The 24,000-nt window shown below is 40.0% G+C and overlaps 1 protein-coding gene across 4 annotated transcripts in view; it reads right to left on the bottom strand.

Annotated features, from left to right (window-relative positions):
* APP (amyloid beta precursor protein) overlaps window positions 1-24,000 on the bottom strand; it is a 202,576-nt gene that overhangs the window by 4,645 nt on the left and 173,931 nt on the right. For 3 of the 4 annotated variants that reach the window (XM_017807911.1, XM_017807912.1, XM_017807913.1), the window contains 4 exons: window positions 22,871-23,092; window positions 16,153-16,206; window positions 6,184-6,284; window positions 3,041-3,187 (listed from right to left, as the gene is read on the bottom strand). In XM_017807911.1, the coding sequence (XP_017663400.1) occupies window positions 3,041-3,187; window positions 6,184-6,284; window positions 16,153-16,206; window positions 22,871-23,092 (524 nt within the window). Of the gene's footprint in view, window positions 1-3,040; window positions 3,188-6,183; window positions 6,285-7,771; window positions 8,767-16,152; window positions 16,207-22,870; window positions 23,093-24,000 lie in introns of those variants that run through there. The other variant, XM_017807914.1, reaches the window with a different exon arrangement.

Raw genomic sequence — 24,000 nt, 5'->3', positions numbered from 1 at the left:
CCTCTCTTTCCTGCAGCTGTTTGCTGCAGGGCAATCCATCTCACTGCCAACCTACGTGTGCTGTCACTCACCCTGAATGTCTTCTCTTCTACTCCCTTTTACCCATTCTGAGGCTGCCAAACTCCTCTCATTCCTTACAACCTCTGTCCTAGGTATTGCTCTGCCAAACAACATGCTTTGAACCCAATTATCTCCTTTTCAGTAAATCCCTAAAGCCCCTTACCATTTTAAGAAGCTTTTTGCACCCATTATGGAGGTGGCAGAAGCTGAACACAGTGTGTAAGAGGTGTGGGCACACTCCTCTTTTCTATGACATGATGTCTCTTGAGGAAACTGCTCAGTCAGGGAGATAAACTCTTTTGAGGCTGTTTGCCCACCTATCCCCATCTGCAATTGTAGTGTCATCTCTGCTCCTGCTGTGAGCCCTCCTGTTGTCACCTCTCCCCACATTCTCCTGCTGGAGGTGCCCCCTCCATCAGGATATTCTTTGAACAGAATATCCTCAAAGAGGACAAGCTGAGACAATCAGCTGTTGCCCAGTGCACAGGAGAGGTGAGAATCTCTCTTTTGCCACCTGCTTTCATGAGAAAATAACCTCCTGCAGATAGCTGGGGTGGGTGTGCCAGCAAGAAACACAAAACATTTGTTAGAGCCCCTGTGTGCACACATAATAAGTAATTTTCAGTCTCTCAGTCATTTATTTACTTAACTTAAAGAGTACTCAAAGTTCTTAAGTTCTTTTCTTGGGGAGTCTGAACCACTTTGGAACATTTTTATTCTCAGACTAGGGAAAAAATTGTTATGGCACGTCTAAATAGGACAAGTATATCCCTCCTCAGAGTTTCAAAAAAGGCTAACAGGATTTTTAATAACTTATTTTGTTAAAAAGATCAGAGTGAAATGAGAAAAAGTATAACAGAGTTGACTTTTTGGAAGTAAAGAACACATGTGGAACAGGACCTGTTTTGTAGTCTTGCATCCATTATCACAGTGTTAAATTCTCACTGCAACTTCTGACATGCAAAAAAGAGGTTGCAAGATTTGTTAAAATATACTCAGCCAACCTAGAGCTGATGTACAATTATTTTTACACTGAGTGATTCTGCTCTTTCGTGCTTTTTATGCACAGCACATTAGAGGTGCACTGTGGCTAAATGAATTAATCCTCTTTAGAATGGAACAGCTTAATTTTGAAGACATTTTGATATTAAACATCAACTGCATACGGAACTTTGAGTGGGGTTTTTTTTGTCCCCAATGCAAGAGCTACAAAATTTTCACCAACTAAGGACAAAAATAGATGTTATGCCTTTCTTGCAGGCGAGAAGCTCAGACAGTGAGGCCATGCAGTCTGCCAAGACCACAGAGCAAGTCTGGCAGAAGGAGGAATCCTGGCTGCCAATGCCAGACACAATGCAGCAAATCCACAAGGTGACACCATCTCCAGGGTGATACTACAGACCAACCAATATTCTCAGTACATCTGCATGCTGGAGCTTTATGGTTTTATCAGTAAAATTTTTTATTCCCCAAGTGATGCTGTCATTTTGACGTGAGTTACTTATTCAGCTCGTGCATGTTATTTCTAGCCCAACATTTCCAAGTTCACTGTCACTGAATCCAGGATTACCTTTGTCATATCACTCTATCAGGCAAAGCCCATCTGGAATTCTAAGGTCATACTGCAACACTGGTATGTCCACATTCAGTGTCTGATTTGGGGCTTTGGCCCAGCAAGCCTCCTGGCCTTTCTGTTGTCACTTAACTCGGCCAAGAGAGAGTTTCTAGTGGCACAACCACTGGCAGCAGTTATCAGGACAGTGGTTTGAAACTGAAACCTGCTTCAATTCTCTATAAAACGGACTGAATGCTATCATACAGAAAGTTAAAGCTTAAGGGTCCCGCTTGCTGTTTTCTGTCTCTTGGTTGAAAATTCTGCACACCTTGGTATCTGTGCAAATCTCACCCTACATGGTTTGGTGCTCTTCTGACCATGTCTCTTTGGAAGGTTTCAAACTACACGGACAACCACAGCATGGAGAGAGGGATGCACAAGCATGGGCTTAACACAAGTCTTACCCAGATACTTTTAAGACCCTTCAATGACCCAGACAGGGGAATAAATGGATCCTGAAGCATGTGTATCTCCAGCAAGACTAAAGAAAGGTTCACTTGACTCCAGGTGAAACCAACATAAACTATGACTTGATCAAGATTTAAGTTTCAATCAAAAATGTAAAATACCAAATCTGGAGGGCAAAAATATACAAGTGTCTTGAGTGCTTGCTAATACAGGTACTATCTAAAAATCAGACACACAGCAAACTAAGTAGGGGAAAAAAGTTACATTGACCTCGTTCCAGTTCTCAAAATTAAGTTTTTCTACTTCTTTAAGAGATCTTGTCTTAAAGCCATGCAACAGATGAAGTATTTTAAATTACTGTAAATTGACCACAAATTTCCTTGGCAGGCTGAGAAGGATTTTCACCCTGAAAATTCTACCGAAGAGTCTTATATACTATTTTTTTTCTCAAATCTATGAGTTTCAGATTAGCCACAGATCAAAAAAGTTGGTAGCAACAGAAAATCTTGTTTAGGGAACAGAGAATAATAAAATATCTGTATAGGGAAAATCCTTGCAATGCACAGCACAAACCATGGAAGACCAGCCTCAATTGTTAAAACTAAATAAAGAAATCAGTGTGTGTGTATTCCCAAAACCAGATTTTTCATTTTGCCCAGTATTTGCTCATTGGCTACTGTCCTATTTCCAATAAAATGAACTTTCACATTATGAGGTGATTGGCCTGGGATAAGTCCAGAAGAGATTTCTGTGGTTTTATACCCAATGTAACATGATTCGCATTGTGTCCGCATTTACTAAATAAAGCAATTTGACTCCACACTGCAGGATTCAACCATGACAATTCTGAATGCAGCCAAAACCACTGTTTCTTCCTTTGAAAATTAATATTTATAGAGCAGTGTGTTGACTGTGCTGCACAGGTGACACCAGTTGTGCTTGGAAGCCTTTTCTTACCTCCACAACCCCATGGTGAATAGATGTGTACTGCTTCTTCTTCAGCATCACCAAAGTAATGACAATCACTGTTGCTATGACAACACCTCCCACCATTAGTCCAATGATGGCACCTTTATTTGAACCCACATCTTCAGCAAAGAACACCTAGAAAAGAAGAACAAAGGAAGGTGGCTAATAAAAAAGCTCACCGTACATTTGACTAACCTGCCTGGCTGCCACAGCAATATGAAGCCTATTAAAGCATCAGTAATTAAACAGCACTGCAAGTCCTCCTAATTACTCAAACCTGGATTGCTGTGCCACAAAGTGCTCAAAGGTGGAGAAGAGCAATTTGGGAAACCTATATTGTCTGTGCTGTGGCTTAGTAGGGGACTCAGCTCCAGGCTCAGCTTCACACAGGTCTTGGACAGTAGCTGCCTTTTTTCCCCGAGGAAGCAAGTCCAGCTCATTGCACAAAGACTGATGAGCTTTAGCAGAGGAACCGAGGAGCACACACATTTTCTTAGTTTTAGAATACTAATCATATAAATAAATTTACCTCTGTGTGGCTTGTTTGGACTACGACACATTTTTTCAATAAAGGAATAGTGAGAGACCTGTAGGACAACAGTGAAACCTGCACACAACGAGCTGGGAGAGAACTCACACCGAGGAGACAAAGGTCAACAAAAATTAACACACTGATTTAAGTGACCACCAAGGGGTGCTTCATGATTTTGCAGGGCAAAGGGAGAATGAGCTGTGCCTGGATGATGTCAATACCCATTCATGACCTAACATGTACCAGTGGTGAGAAAACCAGAGAAAATCCACTTGAATTATATGCACTGATAAGGTGAAACAGAGGACAGCAAGATGCTTTATTCTGCATTTAATAAGACTGGCTTTTAGGAGCAGGTATGAAAAGTGGGTGATTGTTTTCCCTGTCCTGTTTTGTATTCAAGGAACACATTGGATTATTTTACATCTGTGCATATCTTACAACCCTTTTGTCCGCTTGTCAACAGCAAGCTTTTATTATTATTTTTAGCCAAAATGGGCAAAAAGGATTAGAGAATAAATTACATTCACAGAATTGTAACACTACCTCAAGCTGAAAGACTAAATACTTTGACAAGTATTTAACAAAAATGCAGAGTGAAGCAGGAAACCAGCTGAGAATTATAATGAGCTGTATAACATTTGCACTCTTTAAGAAACACAATCTTCCTCAGAGAGGTATTAAAGCATGCAGTATAAATATTTATATTGTTCCTAGGCACAAGCAAGAAATATGTTTAAACAAAGTTAAGAATTCACTAGAAAGCACACACAATGGACAGTGTTGGCATGAGCTGATGTGAAGTAATAATTTCTCCTGTCAATTTTACCTACCCAGGACTGAAATTCTGTTACCATGCTATCTTTGAGCACTGTGGAATACCCCAGCTAATATGCAAGAGAGGAAGGCCTTAAGCACTCTGAGCCATGAAAATCAACTTAATGTACAGTTCAAACATGACCATCCATAAAGCAGAAAATAACGGCAATTTCAGCTCAATTCAGAGGTTTGAGTGTAAAATACAATGTGCAATTCAATTCAAAGCAATATCCTTAAGAGACTGTTTCAGTAAATCCTACCAGGACACAGAAGGAAAGCACAGATGAAAGTGTTTTCTGCTCCCTGCTTTCGAATTAAAGCTAATGGAGAAGGGCCTTGGACAGGACATGGAGTGTGGTAAGGAAGCAATGCCCTGTAAGCATCACTCCAATATTTCTCAGCAAGACCAGACTCCTTGCTCAGTCTTAATTGAAAAGACAACCTGGAAGACACTCACTAATTTTTCAATAGTGGTTGTACCTATCAGTAAGAAGGATGGAAAAAAATGCTGTAAGAAGCTAGGAAGGTCCCATTTTAAGCAATGCACTCCCCATCAGCCACCACCGTAAGGGAAGTTCCCAGCACCAAACTGTGTGGGTTGGTATCAAACCACTTAGACACTGAATGGGGCTGCTGGGAAATGCCTATGACAAACCAGTATCTACTGTGTCCAGAACACATTCCTGCAAGTTCCTTCCCTTCAGTACAGGTTTGCTTCATTTGGATATTTAACTCATCTGAGCTAAGCATGTCAGACTTTCCCAAATTAGTGCTAATGCATTTTGGATTAGCTCGTCAAACTGGGAATTCTCAGTTCTCGGCATCAAAGAGATGGCAGAATATCTTTCCACGTAGTGATTGCCTAGTTCAAATGCAAATTTGAGCCCCATGTTAATTTTAATTTTCAGCACTACTTAGCTTTAAGAATATATTAAGAAAAAAAGCTTTCAAGCTTAATATCAGGATATTGAAAGCCATGGAACTGGAAGCAGAAAAGGTTTATAGTCAACACTGCTGTATGGGTTCTTCATTGCTTATTAAGGGACTGAAAAAAGCTTTTAGAAGATGCTTGCTCTTACCTACATTGCTTTTGGTTGTACTTTTTATGTTCATAAGAAGTACAGTTCAAATGGGGAACAATATTTTGCTCCTACGTGCCCCTTCACCTGTTAACAATCAGTTAATATACCTTAAGGAACAAAACACACAGAGAGAGCCAAAGTAAAATCAAGGTCAGTGGAGAATCTCCTCTTATCCCAAGCAGGCAATCTTGTGAAAGGTTATGCTCCACGGTGTTCAGTTTCCTTCATGCACCACCACCATCTGTTTTGACAGGAAAGGAATCTATTCCTGAAACGGTGTCACTCTATTTCTTGCTGCACCATGCTGTGTGTCTTTTTTATTTTCTTTTTTTAAACTTAGCATTTTCCTTCCTCTGTATCCCTTCTCTTTAGTTATGAGACCATGACAGATGGACTGTGGGACAAGTACTGTCCATATGACCACATCCAGTGACACAGCAGTGCAAGGCCTGGAACTGTCAGAATTTCCTCTCATGTCAGACTTGATGACTTTCCACCCTCTCTGCTGACATTATTCCAGGTTTACTCCCATCAAAGAGAGAACCAGAAAAATCATAATCTGTTCATGTGATAACTTTTTGTTGGCACTTTCAGCATCCACATCACTGAGGGGAAACATGGCCATAAGTGACTCACTAGCTCGAGACTGAATCAGCAACTCAGAACGCAGGTGTGGAAAGCACAGTTTGTTCACTCACCAGCTTTTGATGATGAACTTCATACCCTGAGTCATGCCGGAACTCCGCATCCATCTTCACTTCAGAGATCTCTTCTGTTTTAACATTGGTCAGCCCGGAACCTGCAGCGCAAAGACAAGGCATTAAATGAAGTCAGCGATTCGGATCCAGTAAGGTTCTGCTCAGCCCCACCCTTACCACAGAAGGCGGCATCGGTATCATTCGCACAGAGGAGGGAAGCAATGTAAAAGGGAATGGGGAGAAAAGGGAGGTACGTCCGATGTTTCAGTCCCACTGAGGTGACACAGAATGAGCCGGTAAAATTCCTCGGTTAAACGATCCTTAATCCACTGCAGCCATATTGGTAGGAGCATCAAAGGCTTTCAGCATGAACTGATCTGTGAGGGACCAACAGAGGCCTCCTGAATTGGCTCACAGACTGCAGACAGATCTGCTCTGACAGCCTCTTTAGCAATGTCACGAAAATTTGTTGTGTAGGCCAAAATCATCCTCCTCCCTAAGCTCAGGCTGCTGTGAGGAAAAAACAATACCCGTGGTGTGAGGATGGGAACCCCAGATATTGTATTTTCTTGTTTCCTGCGAGTCTGTACCTTTTGCACAAACATGCACAAGTAAGTTACTAAAATGTCCGTGAGGTTTACACAGTTCTTATTTGTTTTAAGATTTCATACCACTCAGAATTAATGATTCATGGCTTGTCTCCTCTCTGAGAGGTGATAACTGTCCCTCTTTATTAAAAACATCCAGTAAAGCAAGTGAGCACAGCTTGCAGCAACCCTGTTCTCCCCTTATGGGTGTGCAAGGGAGATACTGGACTTGTCTAACTGGAAAGAAGGTGAGGATTTCCTCTTGGAAAACAGCCTTAGGAGAATGAGCCAGACTTGATTGCAGCAGAACAGTGTATCCTGTACGTGTATCTATGAATCCTGAAGAGCTGGCTCCTGCTTATACAGAACATTCATGGAGCTGGTTATTTTCCTTCTCAGTATCAATGCACTGACATTTGTATTTCTTGGAGGTACAAACACTGCAGAAGAATGACATATTTATGAGATATTATTTCCTCTCCCTATTGAATATAATAAGAACAAACTGGTTCATATTCCTTGTCTGTATTTATTTTAGCATTTTCTCACCCCCAGCTCTTCTCTCCAAGGCTTCATTCTTATTATCTTGGGCTGACCTTAAGTTCTCATGCAGAGGAAGAACCTCTTTTAAAATTCTCAACACTACTGACTGCTCATCTGTTCCACTGTCTCTCTGGACTCTAAACAAATTCGTGAAGAATTCCATGTGCCAATAAGCTCCACAGTACTCAATGCAAGAATTACTGCCCTTTGATTGCCTTTGAATGTGCAATTTCTTTATTTCATCAAGTCCTGGTTTATTTTTGAATTATGAGTCAGCAAGAATAGACCTTCCCAAGAACTTCTCTGGACTGTACAGACAATCCAATTCTAAGGTTCTAATTTTTCTTTTCATAGGAAACCATGCAAAGGAGAGAACAAGAATTCATCTTCATGCCATAAAGTATCTATGGTTATTTTCTTGAACAGTCTGACTGCCCCATAAATTCTACCTTACTGTCTTTTTTTTTTTTTTGTAAGAAATAAAGCATTTAAACCTCTCAAAGTTCTCTGGTTTTTGATGCTACATCACAGTACTGACACAGACATATTATGGCATTTACATAGGAGAGACCATTTCTAAATCCAAGAACCATAAAGATCCCATGAGGATCTGTGCTGTGCTATTTGCAAAGTGACCTGGATAAGGGAGTGAATAGTGACATGAGAGTTTATTAACAAAAACTAAAAGTAAAAACGGGGATAGTCAAAGTAAAACCAGTTGCAAACAACTGCAGAAGGATATTACAAATTCCAAGTGCAAAATAAAAGGGAAATGATAATGCTGATACAATGTAAAGTGGTGCTTGTGGGGATACACAGCCCTAACTATATGTACACAATAAAGGCTCTAGTATTGCTCTGTTCTACCCAGAGACAGAGACCTTGCAGTCCCTGTGCAGTCAAAAAGGCAAAGAGAAATATGAGAAAACAGAGAAAACAGAAAACATTGTTACACCACTGGTTAAATTCTGCATCTTCATTTTAAATCTAGCTATCCATTCTGGTCACCCCACCTCACACAGAGGCAGAAGAACCACAAAAGATACAATGCAGGGACACAGATGATCTTGGGTATGGAACGGCTTCTGTACAGGCAGAACTAAGATCGGGAGTCTTCAGACTGGAAGTGGCAACTGAGGGGAAACATGACAGAGGCCTATGTGTGAATGACAAGGTGAAAGTCTACAGGGAATGGTCATTCATCATTTCTCCTAAGAAATACAGGACACCAACAGGGCTATGACACAAGATTGAAAACTAACACAAGAAAGTGTGTGTGTGTATATATACATACATATATATACATAATTTCGTACAATGCACAATTGGACCGTGGAACTCACTGGCACAAATCATGAGGATGTTCAAAATATAAATGAACAAATGTGAAGAAGAAATGTTTCTCCAGGGTTGAGAAACACAACAGAGAAAATACTATTTCCAGTCCCGGAACCTGTCAAATGCTGGCTGCCAAAAGCTCAGTGGATGTGCCAGGGGTATAAGGCAGAGGTGAAATCTCTTCATACCCTGTTTGCGCCACTGCTAAGAGCAGGAAAATGAACTTGGACACTTCTCCTCTTGGGCTCTGACCACTTTTACTGAAAGCAAGCTGTGACAGCTCAGACTGTGGGTCTTTGTCAGCTTCAGTTAAACAGCCAAACGCTGCAGGCAGGAGTTACAGCAGCTTTTCAGAGGGCAGGACAGGTCACATCAATGAGCAAAAGGGGGTGACAAGTTCACCAGTAGTCTCAGTTGCTGAAAAAATGCAGTCTCAGGCTTTCCTAAAGCCACATTTCTCTGAGGCTTCCCTTCAGTCCTCCTATTCCCATTAAACAGTGGCATGGGAGCCATACTTCCATAGCATGGGAGCAATACTTCCAGCATGCAGCAGGTTAAACCATCTTTTTTGCCTTGAGATCAGACAGAATTTTTTTGTTTTGAGGCAGGTGACCAAGGTCTGGTGGTCTACCTGGCCTTACCAACCCACAAAAATGCCACGGGATCTGAACAAAAGATAGGACCTGATATTAGGAAGTGAATGATGTTAGACTTACTGAAACTTGTTTTTGGTAGCTGGCATAGGAAAAAGGTCAGAAACAGAAAAATCTTCTGTTGTACTAGCAAACCTCATAGAAATTTTTTCGCTTCCTACCTCCCTTAGAAGTGAGGAAAAAGACTTCTAAAAGGAGAGCTAAGGTAAACTGGTGGTCTTCTGCAAATAACTGATTATATAGTACAGAGAAGCATGACATTGCACTGCAATCAATTAAATATCTGCTATCAGACAAATATATATATATATGTATATATATAGGATTATATATGCCTTTTCACAGTGTTAAATTATAGAATTGAGACGTTTTATTTAACAGGTTCTTTTTATTTCCAGTTCATTCACTTTCCTGTCCTGGACACTACATATTTAGACTTACATGCTAAAATCAAAGATACATTTTTCAAAGGTAGCAACTGAAGAAGGAAAAACTTCAGGATCTTTTCAAAACTTTGATTAGATGTAAGATACAAGGGCTTCCTAGTACCCCTCTACCCTTGCACTGAAGACAAGCATACAAAGAAAAGTTCTTTCTCTGATAAGAACTTTAATCCTGACAGAGAGTGATGTTTTTTCACTACTAATTCTAAAATCCACAATACAAACACAAAAACCAATGCACAAGATGAGAAGAGAGAGCAACAGCCTCAGTGCAAATTCACCAATAACAATAATTATTAGCACTTTTTCTTCTGAAACTATCTTTAGGGAGTAGCAGTTCTAATTCAATTTAAATTTCAATTTAAAAATACTTCAACTGAGTTGGCAAATATATTAACTTGCAGTTCCTTAGAAAAACTGACAAAACTATTTTGTTATCAAACCATGGACTTAAAAGTATCTAGTGAAATTCAACAAAACGAGCTACCTATGACAGGCTTTTAATTATATTGATGTTAATAAGCAACATTAACTGCTTTTATACATACATGTGTACACATGCACGTGTGCACAGATACAGAGTCAAATATCAAAAAAGCAGTGTATAAAAGCCTTATTGTTCCTTGCCCTAAAGGAAAAAAACAAACCATATGGAGTGAAAAACTACTCATATGAAAAAAAAAAACAAGTAGCTGCTTTGAGGAACACTGTACTCACATAGATAAGCTTCTGTGTTTCTGTAAATATATAGTTAGGCTCTCAGAAGAATAAAAAAAAAGAGGATACAGCAAATTCCACCAAGGATGCAATCAGGTGTACATTATCTACTACACTGCTTGTAATTGCTTCATCTACTGGTTACATAAACACATAGAAAAGTTTTCTATTTTGTTTCGCACCAATCTGAAACAGTATTGGCTGTGCCTGTGGTCTAGAGTTAAAAATTAAACGTCCAAGTGAAGCACAGATGAAATAGGTGGATGTGGGTGGTCTCTACACAGAGAAAACCAAAGTAGCAGTTTGAGCAAGGGAGGCACTGACTGCATTCAGGAAAACATTCAGCTCCATGTCCATGAGCTCTGCTTGAGTCACAGCAAGAACAAGAAAAGATCTGTTGAGTCAAGGCCTGTTACTAGAGTAGTAAACAGCTTTATTTGGGTAAAGCTTCATCTAAAATAAAGAGGGTGGATGGCAAGGAATGCAGTCTTTGAACAACCACTCAGGCAGACAGCTGTGTGTTCCAATTAGAAGTTCAGCTACTACTTCCATAATACCCTATGACTTTGTGCAGGTCACTTCATTTTGAAATGAAAGAAGAATGAAAATTGTACACTCATAAAGATGAAAATAAAGACTATATACTCAGTTTTGTAAGGACAACTCAGGTATCTTTGAGGACTATGCATTTTTAAGACTGCATGGAACTAAAACTTTCTGGTCTCTCCTTGGAAGTTAATGGTAATTCACTTTTACTTCATAGATGACTATAGAGCTCTCAAATTAGAGAAAGCAGAAAATAAGTGCAAAAAAGAATGTTATCTTTTTTAAAAAAGATACTCATTGGATTTGAATGTAAAAAATTCTTTCTCAGAATATATGTGTGTAAAAACAAATAATCAAACCACGTAAAATCTGGTTCAGTAATATTTCTGGCATGTCAATGCAGATGCTGTGCATATGCACTTATAACTGCATTCACAGTTAGTAACTATCTGACTGACAAAACAAACCAAAAGGATCTAAAGGAAAAAAATCCATTAATGATTTTTTTTTTTGGTAGCTGCAGACAGTTGGTTTAAGGCAGCTGTATTGAACTAGCATCACTAAGACAGGGAAAAAAAACACCCTGGCAATTTCTGGCAAGAAAATCATAAATAATTCACTAAGCTGTTCTATGCCCTCATCTCACACAGATGCAGCATATGTGCTAATGATTCTAGAGAACAGCCATTAGGCTTACTGACCCTCTGCAAGCATGAGTTAAAACCCTCAGCTTTTTATATAATGCAATAAAGACACCATGTCCTGACTTATTAGCAGAAGGGCCAGGGACAAAGCAGAAGCTTTATGTCCAATATTTCCTCAAAATAATTAAATATTTGCAAAAACAATCAACTGACAATGAGCTGGGATAACACATAAAAAAACCCAATAAATCTAAACCATACTTCATGGAAGAAAGTAATACAGTTAATATAATAAAATCCTCGCATTGTGAATTATAGGCATCCTGTGAGTGATGTAATTACAGCTGTTAGTGGTATAATTATAGCTGCAACTCTGCAACAGATGAAAATATGATCTGCCCTGAAAAGAGCACTGCTTTTCTTTATCACCTTGAATTACAGAAAATCTGCCAATACTAAGCAACATTTCTTCTGATGGCCTGTTTTCCAATTTTCACTCCATTTCCACAGATCAGACCTGATGAATTAACATGAGTAAAAATGACAATCTAAAGATATTTTTTATGTATTTTATGTGTGTATTTGTCTCTATATATACATGCACACACACACAAACACACAAAGAAGTTACTAATAAACAGATACTCAAAATTCAGCTGCAAGAAATTAAGTGTTCATCATGAAAAAGTGACCTATGGGGCACAGGTGAGAAGGAAACACTACCAAAAAAGCTGTTACAGTGAGACTATCACAAAAGAGGTCCATCCTTGTTCTATCTGAAGCTCTCCCTGTGGAATTTCTCAGGCTGGACTGGAGCCTTGTAATGTCTCCCTTTTTTTTCTAAATAAGAAGAAAAATGTTACAAATCTATTACAGTTGTGCTGATGACTGCTTAGTACATCTAGATATTTTCCTTCCCTTTGACCTTTTACTGTCTTGTTTACTTTCTTTCCAGGAAAGAGATGATAAGAAAGGGTTTGAGGCATAATTCTTGTTTTTGCTCACCCATTTGTGAATTAAGAAGGGGAAGAACAGTAAACTGAAGCACTAGGCTCCTTTTCAAACACTCTTGTGAATTACATTGATGTTTTATCTATACTAGGAAATGGGGTTCCTCCTGACATTATTCTCCTCTTGGGATTGATGTAGATCATATTCCAATTCAAGCTTCCACTGCGGACAGCCCAGGTGGAGTGCAACAGAGGCGGAGGTTCAAACAATTGACATTGTGCCAATTGGCATTTAAACAATTGGCAAGTTTCAGTAAATGCTTTAAACTTGGTCTTTATTCATAAGTTCTTCTGCTCTATGGACTGGACAACTCTTTACTTTTTCTGACTTCACTCATAGATTTTATTTTTTGAAAGAGAGAACAATGTGATGAATTAAAAAGATTCTAGGCATGAAAAATATTATTATCAACTAAACACTTGTTGGACCAGATGATCCTTGAAGTCCCCTTCCAACTTGGTATTCTATGATTTTCTGACTTTTCTGTACTGTGACCAAATTACCTCTCTTGTGGGAAAGTGACAAAGATGATTGACATGATTTTGATCTACCTTTAAGAAAAACATAGTGATCGTTCAAAGAATGCTGTGTGGGCAGAAAGTGGTAAAAAGAAAATGGAAAAGAGAAAAAAGAGCATGTGTTTGTATGTTTTCTCAGTTATTTCAAAGCTCATTTTCTTCAAGAATTTTGAGCAGCTACAAAACATTCACTTGTTCTTATTTCCAGGCTTAGACTGTTGGAGGTTGACATGACACCTGTATTTTCACCCTGAAGTAGCAGGTTAGGGTTCCACCTCGTTCACCTGAGCCAAGCAAGCAGAGGCATCAGCTGGAAAGTCAGGACTGTGAAAAGGGTAAATCTTTCAGGAAACCAGTAAGAAGCTGGGCAACTAAAACAAAAAATTACAAGCAGCTGCATATATTAATCTGCCTCCAGTTCCCTTGTTTATATTTTTTCACTGCAGAATAATCTACTATTTTCTCAAATCTTTCTTTTTCAATAAAAAATAGCCCCAAACTGTAAAATCAGATTATCCCAAAAGGACAGTGACTGCACAAAAAGTATCTCTTTTCCTTTTTGAACCTTTAAGATAGTAGTTTTATTTGTAACTAGCAAGTAAAACAGTTTTAAAACACACATTTTTAAACCAACAGAATCTCTTTTCTATTTCCCAATATGCATCCATTTGATTTCCTCTATTCCTAGTTTATGAAGATACTCAGACTGGTACACATTTTTCTTGAATTGAAATTTTGTCACAGATAAATCACTTTTGAAGGATGATGAAAAATCATGTGGACAGTTATTGACAAAATTTGTATCAGGAAGAAAGAGTTTGCCTAAGTCTGGGAATGGTGATGAAAGACATAAAAAACTTAGGGTCTACCATGAACAGCGAAGAGAACATGTTTATGATATGCATATGGTACATTTAGCACTACTTTAATGTGTCAGAATTCCTATTTCACATGTACACGTAAGACACTTCATGCTATGAAATTGGGAATGCAAGCACAGCAGTTAGAGATTTCAGTCTCTCCAGGGACGCAAGCAGGGATGAGTGCAGTGCATCCTTGGCAGGCTGGAGGGGTTCACTCCCTGTGCCAAACACAGAGGATGGGCCTTTGCAGCACTTAAACTCCATGCTAAAAACAAGGAAAGTGGCCCAGGCCCCTGGACAGCACCATGTTTGCACCTGAGCAGAACACTGAGGAAATATCCCATGTGATTTTCACAGTGCAAAAGTTACTGCATCTACTGGAAACTTCAAGACATAATGGTCACATGCTGAAATGTTTTTTACCTGTCCTCAGTAGTCCGTCATACACATTCACAAAGATCACTAATGACCTCTGTTACCTCTACTTTTAGCACTACTTGCATCACCCCAACCAACAAAGTGCTCTGATATAGTTGACTAAAACATATAATTTCCCTCTGAAACCAGAATGCAGCAGTGTGAGAAAATCTTTTCTCCAGAGGAGAGACAACAAGGATTTCTGTCACGTGCGTGCATGTGTGAGGGAACAGAAAGGAGGAAGGAACAATCCTTAGTAATAAATATGGGCCTCGTAACAGGAGATTTTTCAAGATGACTGAAATTAAAGTTGTAATATTAAAATTTGTGATTGTTAACAAGAAAATTTCTAGATTGAACTAATATTACAAAGTTCAGATTAAACATATTAATGTTTCATTTGTGATGATATTTCTACTGTTCTTGGGGAAGAAATGTAATACAGAAGGCAGATAATGCATTACTGGGGGGATGTCCCCTGATCCCATGACTTTTGGCAATGTTGCTCTGTACCTGTTTCCAGACTCTCTTCATGGAATGAACTGAGACTTTAAACGTAAGTTAAGATGTCAGACTCCTGGAGCAGTGCTAGGAACACACAACCCATCCAGCTCTGACACGTATCACAATTTCTGCAACATGTGAGCTGATTTTACCTCCCACTGTCACAATTTCTATAGCCAGTAAACATAGGTGAGTGATCAGAAAGATTTAAACACTAGGAAGGTGTTGTCCATAATGCTAGAAGATGTTTGGAGGACAAGATGAAGGGGGAAAGAATACAGATTGATCAGTTTAATCTGATCTGAAAAAAAACCCCACAATTATGATGTGACACTGAAATAATTCTGACCCTAAAATATACCAATCTCATCTCACTGTGTGTTGGAGAGTAACTTCTGAAATAAAAGGCAGTTTATCTCAATGGAATCAGCCATTTCCAGATAAGCCTAATCAACAACCCAAAATGCAAAACAAGTTAGCATGAAAAGCTAAAATCTCTTCCTTTTGGAAACCTGAATTGTCCCATTTAACTTTTCCAAACCTGCAGCCTGACCCAAGCTAGTCATCTGCTATTACTCTGAAATAAAAAAAAAGACACAGGTACCTACAGAGGAGAAACAATCACCCTTCTCTGTCCTAGAATGGAAAGAACATCTGCATAAAGGTTTCCTCAGGGAATCCAGAGGGATAATACATACGAATTTTTAGATATCTGGAGTTAACTAAGTAGCACAGCAAAAAATATTAATGTCCCCTGAAATTCTGAAATTGTATGCAAATTCTGAAATTAATTATTAACCCAAATCTTCTTGACTCTGTACACTCTACATAGAGGATTCAATATTTTTAACATAACATTCCCAAATTAAAAGCAGTGTCTGCACTAAGGGGTATCAACTCTACCCCCTCCTACACCTGCCAACACATTATGGCTGGAAGGGATGAGAACCTGACACGAATCAGTGCTGGGTCTATGGTCCCACTCCCTCTGCAAGCACACATCCTGAACACTCTGGATACGGAGGCCACTCACACAGGGGAATTTGCGTGGAAACACTCTCTTGGGTCGTGGAATCACATCTTATAAGAGGGGTACACGAAAACAAAGGTTAATCATTTCAGCTGAAGCAGACCACATGCATGCCAGGAAATACAGGTTAGGTAAAAGCCATGCAAGCCATGTACCTGGTCGTGTGGTGAGTCCTCTGTCTGCAGCCGGGCGGGCATCCACTGGCTCAACTGGGCATGGGCAGGAAAGAAACAAAAAAGCAAACAGAAATAAACAAAATCCCCCAAAATCATAAAGTCAAGTGCTCTTCTGTTGGGACAGTGTAGGAGACACACAGTGCATAAACAGAGTTACCAAAGCAACAGCTAGAAAAGATCTGCCTTCAGTCAATCCTGGAAGTAAAAGGAAGGGAAGGGCATGACTTCATAAGGAAAGCTTCACAGCTGATGCATCAATTTTACATCATATTCTGGTTACTGCTTCAAGTGAGAAACAATTAAGACCAAAGAATTTCTGTCAATAGAATGAACCTATACTTGTTATATGCAAACTTTTTCCCATGGTCTGATCAGAACTGGCAGCCAGAACAGACATCATGAGATTCTGCAGCCACTTCTGATCAATACTGACTTATAAACCTACTGAATCCATCCTTTTTCCTTTCAACAGGGATTCTTTACACAGCACTAACTATAAGGTTTGAAAAAAATAAAGTGCATTTTGAAAATACAATCAATACTTCATTCCTATATGTTCTGATTTGTAGACAGCATATTTGTCTTCCAGTTTTTGAAAGGGAACCACAGAAGAAATACCACTTTTTATCCAACTGTGTGCCCTGCAGTTTTACAAAACTCTTGTATTACCCTACGAAGGCTTTATCAGCTAAAATCTAAGGTTGGCGGATCTCACTGGCATTAACAGAAAAACAGGATTTGTAAAACTCAGAGCTGTTTGAATCAGTGCCTACTGCTTCAGTTAAGTCCAAACATTCAGGTTTTTACCCCTCTTCTTCTCTCTTTTACTCCAATCCTGTTACCTTCCTTATCTACCCAAGTGACAGTGTCAGAAAGAACTTCAATTCAGAAATAAAGTGTTACATTGTTCCTTAAGAATTCAGAATTTTTAACATATGGTATTCTCATTCATTTGAATTTCTGGATTCAGGTATGAGCCTTCAGAAGCAGTAAGTGAGCAACAATAACATAGGAAACCTGACAAAACCTCAGTTTTCAATCACAAAGATCTGCTCATCTCATTTGGCACCAGAAAATCACACAAACCTGAGGAGACTGCTGACTTAAGCAACAGAAATGCCCATCTTCTCAGGGAGACTGTGCCACTGTTCCTGTGGGTTTGACAACCAACCCACCACACTTTTAAGCGAGAGCCTGTAAGTGGCTCTCATGTCCTTTGCACACAGGAGATGACTGCAATAGCTCCTGCCTCTGGGAAAAAAGCAGTAAGTCAGCTTTAGAGTAGCTGCAGAATAAAAGAGCATTGGCACATCTGACTTGCTTGTGTTTCCAGAAGGGCAAACTTTTCACAGAGCTTGGTGGTCTGGTACTGCAGAGACAAGCCACCAAGGCACTTCCTCTCACAGCAGTTCAGAGTGGCACTACCAGACCATGTAATTGCTTCCTTACATAGCTCTGTACAAAACCCAATTTCCACCCTTAACTAAAAACTACAATTTTGAGTATTTTCCTATTAATGTCTTCTGCCCGGTTTTCAATATTGGTGGCACCAACCCTCAGGCAGGTCAGCAGTGATTTTCAGTGGCAAGGACTGAAGGGAAGGAACAACCAAGGACCAACATGACCTAAACTGCTCCTGCAGACTGCTCCTCTGTCATCCTGGTTCCTGCCTTCTCCCTAGAAGGCTGAGGTGGTTTTATTTCCCTCCCTCCCTACATGCCCACAGCTATGGAGAACTGAGGGAGCAGCTTGTGGGTAGCAACCGAAATGGGAGCAGGTGAAGAGACAAAAAGATGGAGGAGGAAGTTTTGGTTGTACAGTAGTGTGGACCTGACCTCAGGGTAATGCAGTATTTGTGGTGAGGTGAAAGTATTAATAATGAATAATTCTTCTTGTCACCTATAATTTTGGAAGTACTTCACAGGGGAAAAGGCAACATCACTGGCACAGTTCATAACTGACACAGAAGTGAAACGACCTGCTCAAGGTCACAAAGCAGTTGCAGGGCAAAAACTGGAGGCAAAAGCTAAGTGCCAAGGGTCTTCCAAAGCAGATCATGATTCCAGGCAGCACGATACAAAGAAAGCCTAATTTCTGGAGAGCTCTGAGCTACCACCTTTTGAATTTCAGTTGCATTTTAAAGCCTGCTTGCTCTGCCCCAGTACTAATGTATGCATAAACCGAAGTTAACTCTGAAAATCTTGTCTGTGGGTTTTCTCACGGCCTGTTCCAGTGGATCACATCACCTCAGAACAGATAATGAAGAGGGGAGAAATTTAAACCTATTACAGCATTTATCAATAATCAAAACTCAAAGATACACTGTGTGTTACTATAAAAACCTTCATTCATTTTGACGCTCTAGAATCATATTTGTCTTGAACTTCTATGTGCACAGAAATACACTGAAGTAACACCGAAAATTCATTTTCCAAAAAGGCTCATCAAACTAAATTGGTAGGTATCTGCTTACACTGACTACTCAGGCTTCATCCAGGCTACACATCCAACCTTTATCTAACACCAGTACATCTCAGAAGAGCAAGACAGAACGTGTTTGCTTCTCTTTTTGAAAATGAAAGAAAGGTGCATCAAAGAGCAGGTACAAACCAGCAGGTGAGGAGTGCTATGAGATGCTCACCTACCAGGAACAGTGTTGAAGGGAGTAACTGGACAAGTCATAAGGATAACACAGTACATTTACAGGAATCTCACTTTAGATAAATACTTTGTCACTTAGGCTACCTGTAACTGCAGGCTAAATTCTAGAGAGTAAACCACCAAACCCAGTTAGTCACTGGCAAAATGCCCGGGGGGCTTGGCAGTGTCACAGCTTCACAACTCTTGGGGGTTTGCCTCCACCTCTGAAGGTGTGTTTTTCATCGTTAAAACACAATTTCCTGACAGTTTGGTGGTGCCTACTGCAGGGTCCTCAGAGAGTGGTTCTGGCCAACCTAATTTGTGTCGCAATACGCTCGACATCCCTTCAGCCATGCAAGTGGTGTAGGGAATTGCCTGCTGCTTTGGATTAACTTCTATGGACATTTATGGGGAAACTACCTCAGGGACAAAAAAGGAAGGAAGTACTTGCAGAAAATACTAGGCTAGGCTAGACTTTCAAGGTCTATCTATTTTCAGACTATTTTCACTTATTCATCAGTAAAAGCAATTTTAGAAAAATAAAATATTTGCATAAAACCCACCCTTTCACCTAAATGTGCAGTTTAGATTGAGAAAATTTCAAATGGAGTCGTGAAACCTTAAGATTACATGACAACATAACAATCCAACACATTATTAATATCTCCTGGTGAGACCTGGGATTAGATCTGGGCCATGGAAGGAAACAGCCATGGGAATTAATGACAAATTTAAGGTATTCTTTTGTAATATAATTTCATCACTTCTACACAGAATACTGAATACTCTGAAACCAAGATTTAATGGTTGCATTTCCTTCCACTTCTGCCACAGTTATGTTTTGGTTCAAGCACTCCCAAAATGGTTCATTAAAAACAAGTCTCATTGCAATGTCTGTTGGAGGGGGTGAGATCCCAGGTCCTAACCCAGCCTGCTCCAGGATCTGTTCTGTTGCTTCTCAGACACTGACAGTCCCATCAGAAATTTGTTTTAATTTGCAATGATGTAAATGCAAATTGATTTAAAGGGAAATTTGCAATTATGTTAATGATTTACCTGGTGTGCCTGCTCAGGACTGGAGAAAACCACTGCTTACACAGTGCAACAGCTCTTTGCAGTGAGGAAGTTGGGACCCTCACTCTACTTAGAAACCCACCTGCACACGCCGAGCTGGCAGCATGTTGGGTTTGTGTTCAGCAGAGTTTTAAACGAGTTGACTTCAGATTTCAAACTAGACCAAAACAGAATCAACAACTGACCTTGCAACTCGCCTGCCATTTGAAACTCCTCTGGTAGTCTCTGTTCAATCTGCTGGGTCACCTGCTCGGCACATTCCTCAGGCACCAGGCCATTCACAGGGAACATGCTGTGATTTTCTGGGTGATGCTGAGCACACTCAGCTCCCACCCAAGCAAACACAAGCTGAGATGCTCAGCATCTCCCAGCAGCAGGAGATGCTGACCATCACTAACACTGCAATGCTCAGTCACTCCACGGTATCTGAGGTTTCTCTAACACATGATTTTTAAGCTGAAACCTTTCTTGATCAATGTTTATTCACTGTAAAGCAGTAATGACTTGCTCAGTTCTGCATAAAATACAAAAACCTCCCTCCATAAGGGAAGTTTATTGTGTGAAAAACAGGCTATGCAGAAATATCTTCAGCGGACAGGGAAAGGAAAAAAAGGAGGAGAAAATCATGTAAATTGTTATTTACTTCTTGCTACTTCCAAAGCATACTATAACAAGACAGAAAACATGTTTTTGGAAGCAATATAGATAAAGCCTGAAATAAGACCATGGTCACAGAAGAAAATGGGCATGGGAAGTGAAGACAAACGGCACAGTGAGTCCTGGGATTCTGGAACAAAGAGCTGGGAGACAAACACAATGGCAAAAAATGAAGCTGTGAAATTCCCCTTTGATGCTATAGGCAAAGGTATAGAATGAGTGTCTTAAGAAAGAAAGAAGGTATTACAGATATGATCACATTAACAACATGTAGTTTGGGCAGATGACAGAGAAATATAATAGGAAGCAAGAAGGACTTGAAGAGGTTTAAGTCACCAAATAATTTCCACTTCTAACTGTTCAGACTTGAACAATAATAATGGTTGGCCTAACAGACTTGTTTGCTGCAATAACTTCATGACAAATACAATTCTGATGTAAAAAACCAAAACTAAACCCCAAAACTAAACAACTCGAAGGCATGAAAGTTTAAAGAGATTTCCATAGTAAACACTAAGCAGTGCTGCAATAAAGCACATGCTGCATTAAAACACACAGGATTCATAATTAAACACTATGTGATTCCAGGCAGGAGAGTTTTTGTTTCTTATTTGCTGTCATACATTTTAAAAGGAGAACCATGCTCAATATACTTGCCTGTGGGAATTCAGTGTCACATTGATGTACCCTTCATTATTAAATTCTGAGCTTAGCCAGGTTTCTGAAGGAAAAATACGCTTGTATGATTAAACTGTGGGTATGTCTGGGTGCACCTGTCTACCTGATAACTTCTGAATCTGGTGACTGAAATCGGTACATTTTGAAAGCTGGGAGGACAGACATCAAAAGTAATTAATGCCCCCCAAGTTTCATAAAAGCAGGCAGTGGGTATAGAAACTGATGCCCTGGATGCCTCAGCTACAGGAAAAACTGCAGCGAGAGCTGAACTGGAAAATTCCTGCAGGACAGACACCAGCAGCCAGACTGTGACCTGCTCCTGGCAGACAGCCCTGACACGTGCACTGTAGCAGGCTGCAGCTCATTCCCCAGGAAAATGAGGTTCATCCTGCCAGCCTGGCCAGCCCTCTGCACCCTCGCCTGATGCATTCCAGCCAGCTGCTCTCGCTGTCACCCGCCTGCAAGTGCCCTTCACACACGTCTGGAGCCCTTGTCACCACCTCCTGCCTCCTGGTCCCTGTTGCTGGCCTGTCCATTGGGTCTGCTCTGGCTCTGCTCATTTACTGTGTCCCTCCCTGGCACTCTGATTTTAGCCCCACTCCTGAGCAGCTTCTCCTCTTCCCCTCAGATCTGTATACCTCTGCCTCACTGCTCTATGTCCATGTCTCATGCTTCATCTCCCACAGCCAGCTGCCCACAGTCACTCACGCATTGTGCTGGAATGAGACTAACTGCATAAGGTTGGTCGCAGAACTCATTCTGAGGGCAAGTATGGCCTAAGCCAGTGGCTTCAAAAGACTGGGAGGATATTAATGTCTGTGTAGTTCAGCTACACATCACAAATTTGCCTGAAAAGACTTCTGTAGGTCCAGGCTCTGCGACTCTATTGTGGTTTTGCAGTAACAAACTTTCACTGATGTGATTAACTTGGCATCAGTAACTGCAGTTGAACTGACAGAGGAAAATAAACACAATAGGAAGAACTTTAATAACATGAATGAAGTCCCTCAGGTTCCTGATTAACTGGTTCCAGTGCCTAAGTGAACTACCAATTCCAGATTATACATGAATTATTGAAGTAGCATGCGGTCACTTCAACAGATTAGTCCATAAGCAACATAAAATACTCCTCAGGAAAAAACTTTTCACTAGCCAGTTGCATTGCTGAGTATGTAGAACATTTCTGCAGTACATTCCAGACAAACAGAGTAGGGTGGGAAATAAAATCATCTGTCATGCTAGGATTGCTGTAATAATTTTCATGCCAGCAAATAAAAAGCTCTACCTTAACTAAAACACTCATTTCATTGTGGCACAAATCTAAGAACTTATTTATCTCCCTTGGCTCATTGTCATGTATCTTATAAAGACTGTCACTCATAATCTCCTAGAATTGATTATGGTTTGTTTCTAAAGGAAAGTAAGCTCAACACTGAAATGTACTGTGTGTCTAAATTCCAAATTTTAGTCAGGGCTTTCTGTTCCATCAAAAAGACACAACTGACATGGCAGATGAGCTCTAAAATTATATTTCAGAACCTCTATCCTGCTTACATCAGAAAAATGTCAATTTTCAGGGAACAACATGAAGAGAAACCATAAAGCTCATCTCAGAATATTCCGTGGTTTCTCCCTCTGTTGTACATACCTTCATTTTCAGTATTGGCTGGAACAGAATCAACTCCAAAGGGATGCCATGGCTGAAGATCATCTAGGCTGAAGTCTCCATCCACTGGAAGAAGTTCAACTGTAGTCTTGGTTTCCGTCAATGAAGGCATGAGAGCATCATTTCCATAGCTGATTCTGGGTTCGCTGATCATATTGGCCAAAACATCATCAGAGTAGTTCTGCTCTTTCTGAAGTAATTCATCTGCAAGGAAATTTCAATGCAGAAATTATCGGAAAGAGCCTGCCTTTCACAGGACCTATTTTCCATGCTACTGAAGTAATAATTCACTGTTGAGAGATTCTGTTTTCTTATGATAAAGAAAAACATAAAGGCTTGGAATAGTCAAAACCCCGTGATAAGCACTGCAGCTAAGTAAGGCACTTTTTTGAAACATCAACCAGAATTGTCCAATACTGTTTCCTACCCGCATTTCCACCACATACCAGTTCACAGATCTGTGCTGTACAAGTTCTTTGACTCTTCCTCACCACTTTTAAAGAAAGCACTAAACAACTCCCTTTAACTCAACATGTTGCCATAAGTGAACTGGTGAGAGACTAACAGGAAGGAATGTCTTTGTAATTTCCCCTTCTTAAATACTCACTGCCAAAGCTCATTACAGCTTTTAAATCCTAAATCACCACATCAATTACTGTATTAAATTGGGTTTACTGTAACACACCAAATCTGAAGAAACATTTGATTTTTTAACATATATAACTTCACCAAAACACTGAAGTAGTTATTTGTTAAAAAGCAGTAATAGACATCTGCAGGCAAATGATTTTACAAGCAACCAGGACCTAAAGCTGTGCAGTATTGTCTGTGTTATGAGGGGTTTTATTTCCTTGAAGCAGGGTGAGAACAATCAAAACACTTTTCAGCTCCATCCGGTGTACAGGACAACTCAGCATTAAATATAAGCTTGGAGGCTGTGTGTGCTTCATTATTTCAATCCCTTCTCACATCAAAGTCCATCTACTCTCAGCACAGGAAAGACATGGACCTGTTGGAGAAAGTCCAGAGGAGGCCACAAAGTTGATCAGAGGGATGGAGCACCTTTCTTATGAAGACAGGCTGAGAGAGCTGGGGTTGTTCAGATGGAAGAA

The sequence above is a fragment of the Lepidothrix coronata genome, unplaced genomic scaffold (assembly GCF_001604755.1).
Source record: "Lepidothrix coronata isolate B3197 unplaced genomic scaffold, Lepidothrix_coronata-1.0 Scaffold21, whole genome shotgun sequence".
In the NCBI taxonomy this organism is placed as follows: Eukaryota; Metazoa; Chordata; class Aves; order Passeriformes; family Pipridae; genus Lepidothrix; species Lepidothrix coronata.
The sequence above is the reverse complement of the archived record's forward strand: the minus strand, read 5'-3'. Positions and strand labels throughout refer to the sequence as shown.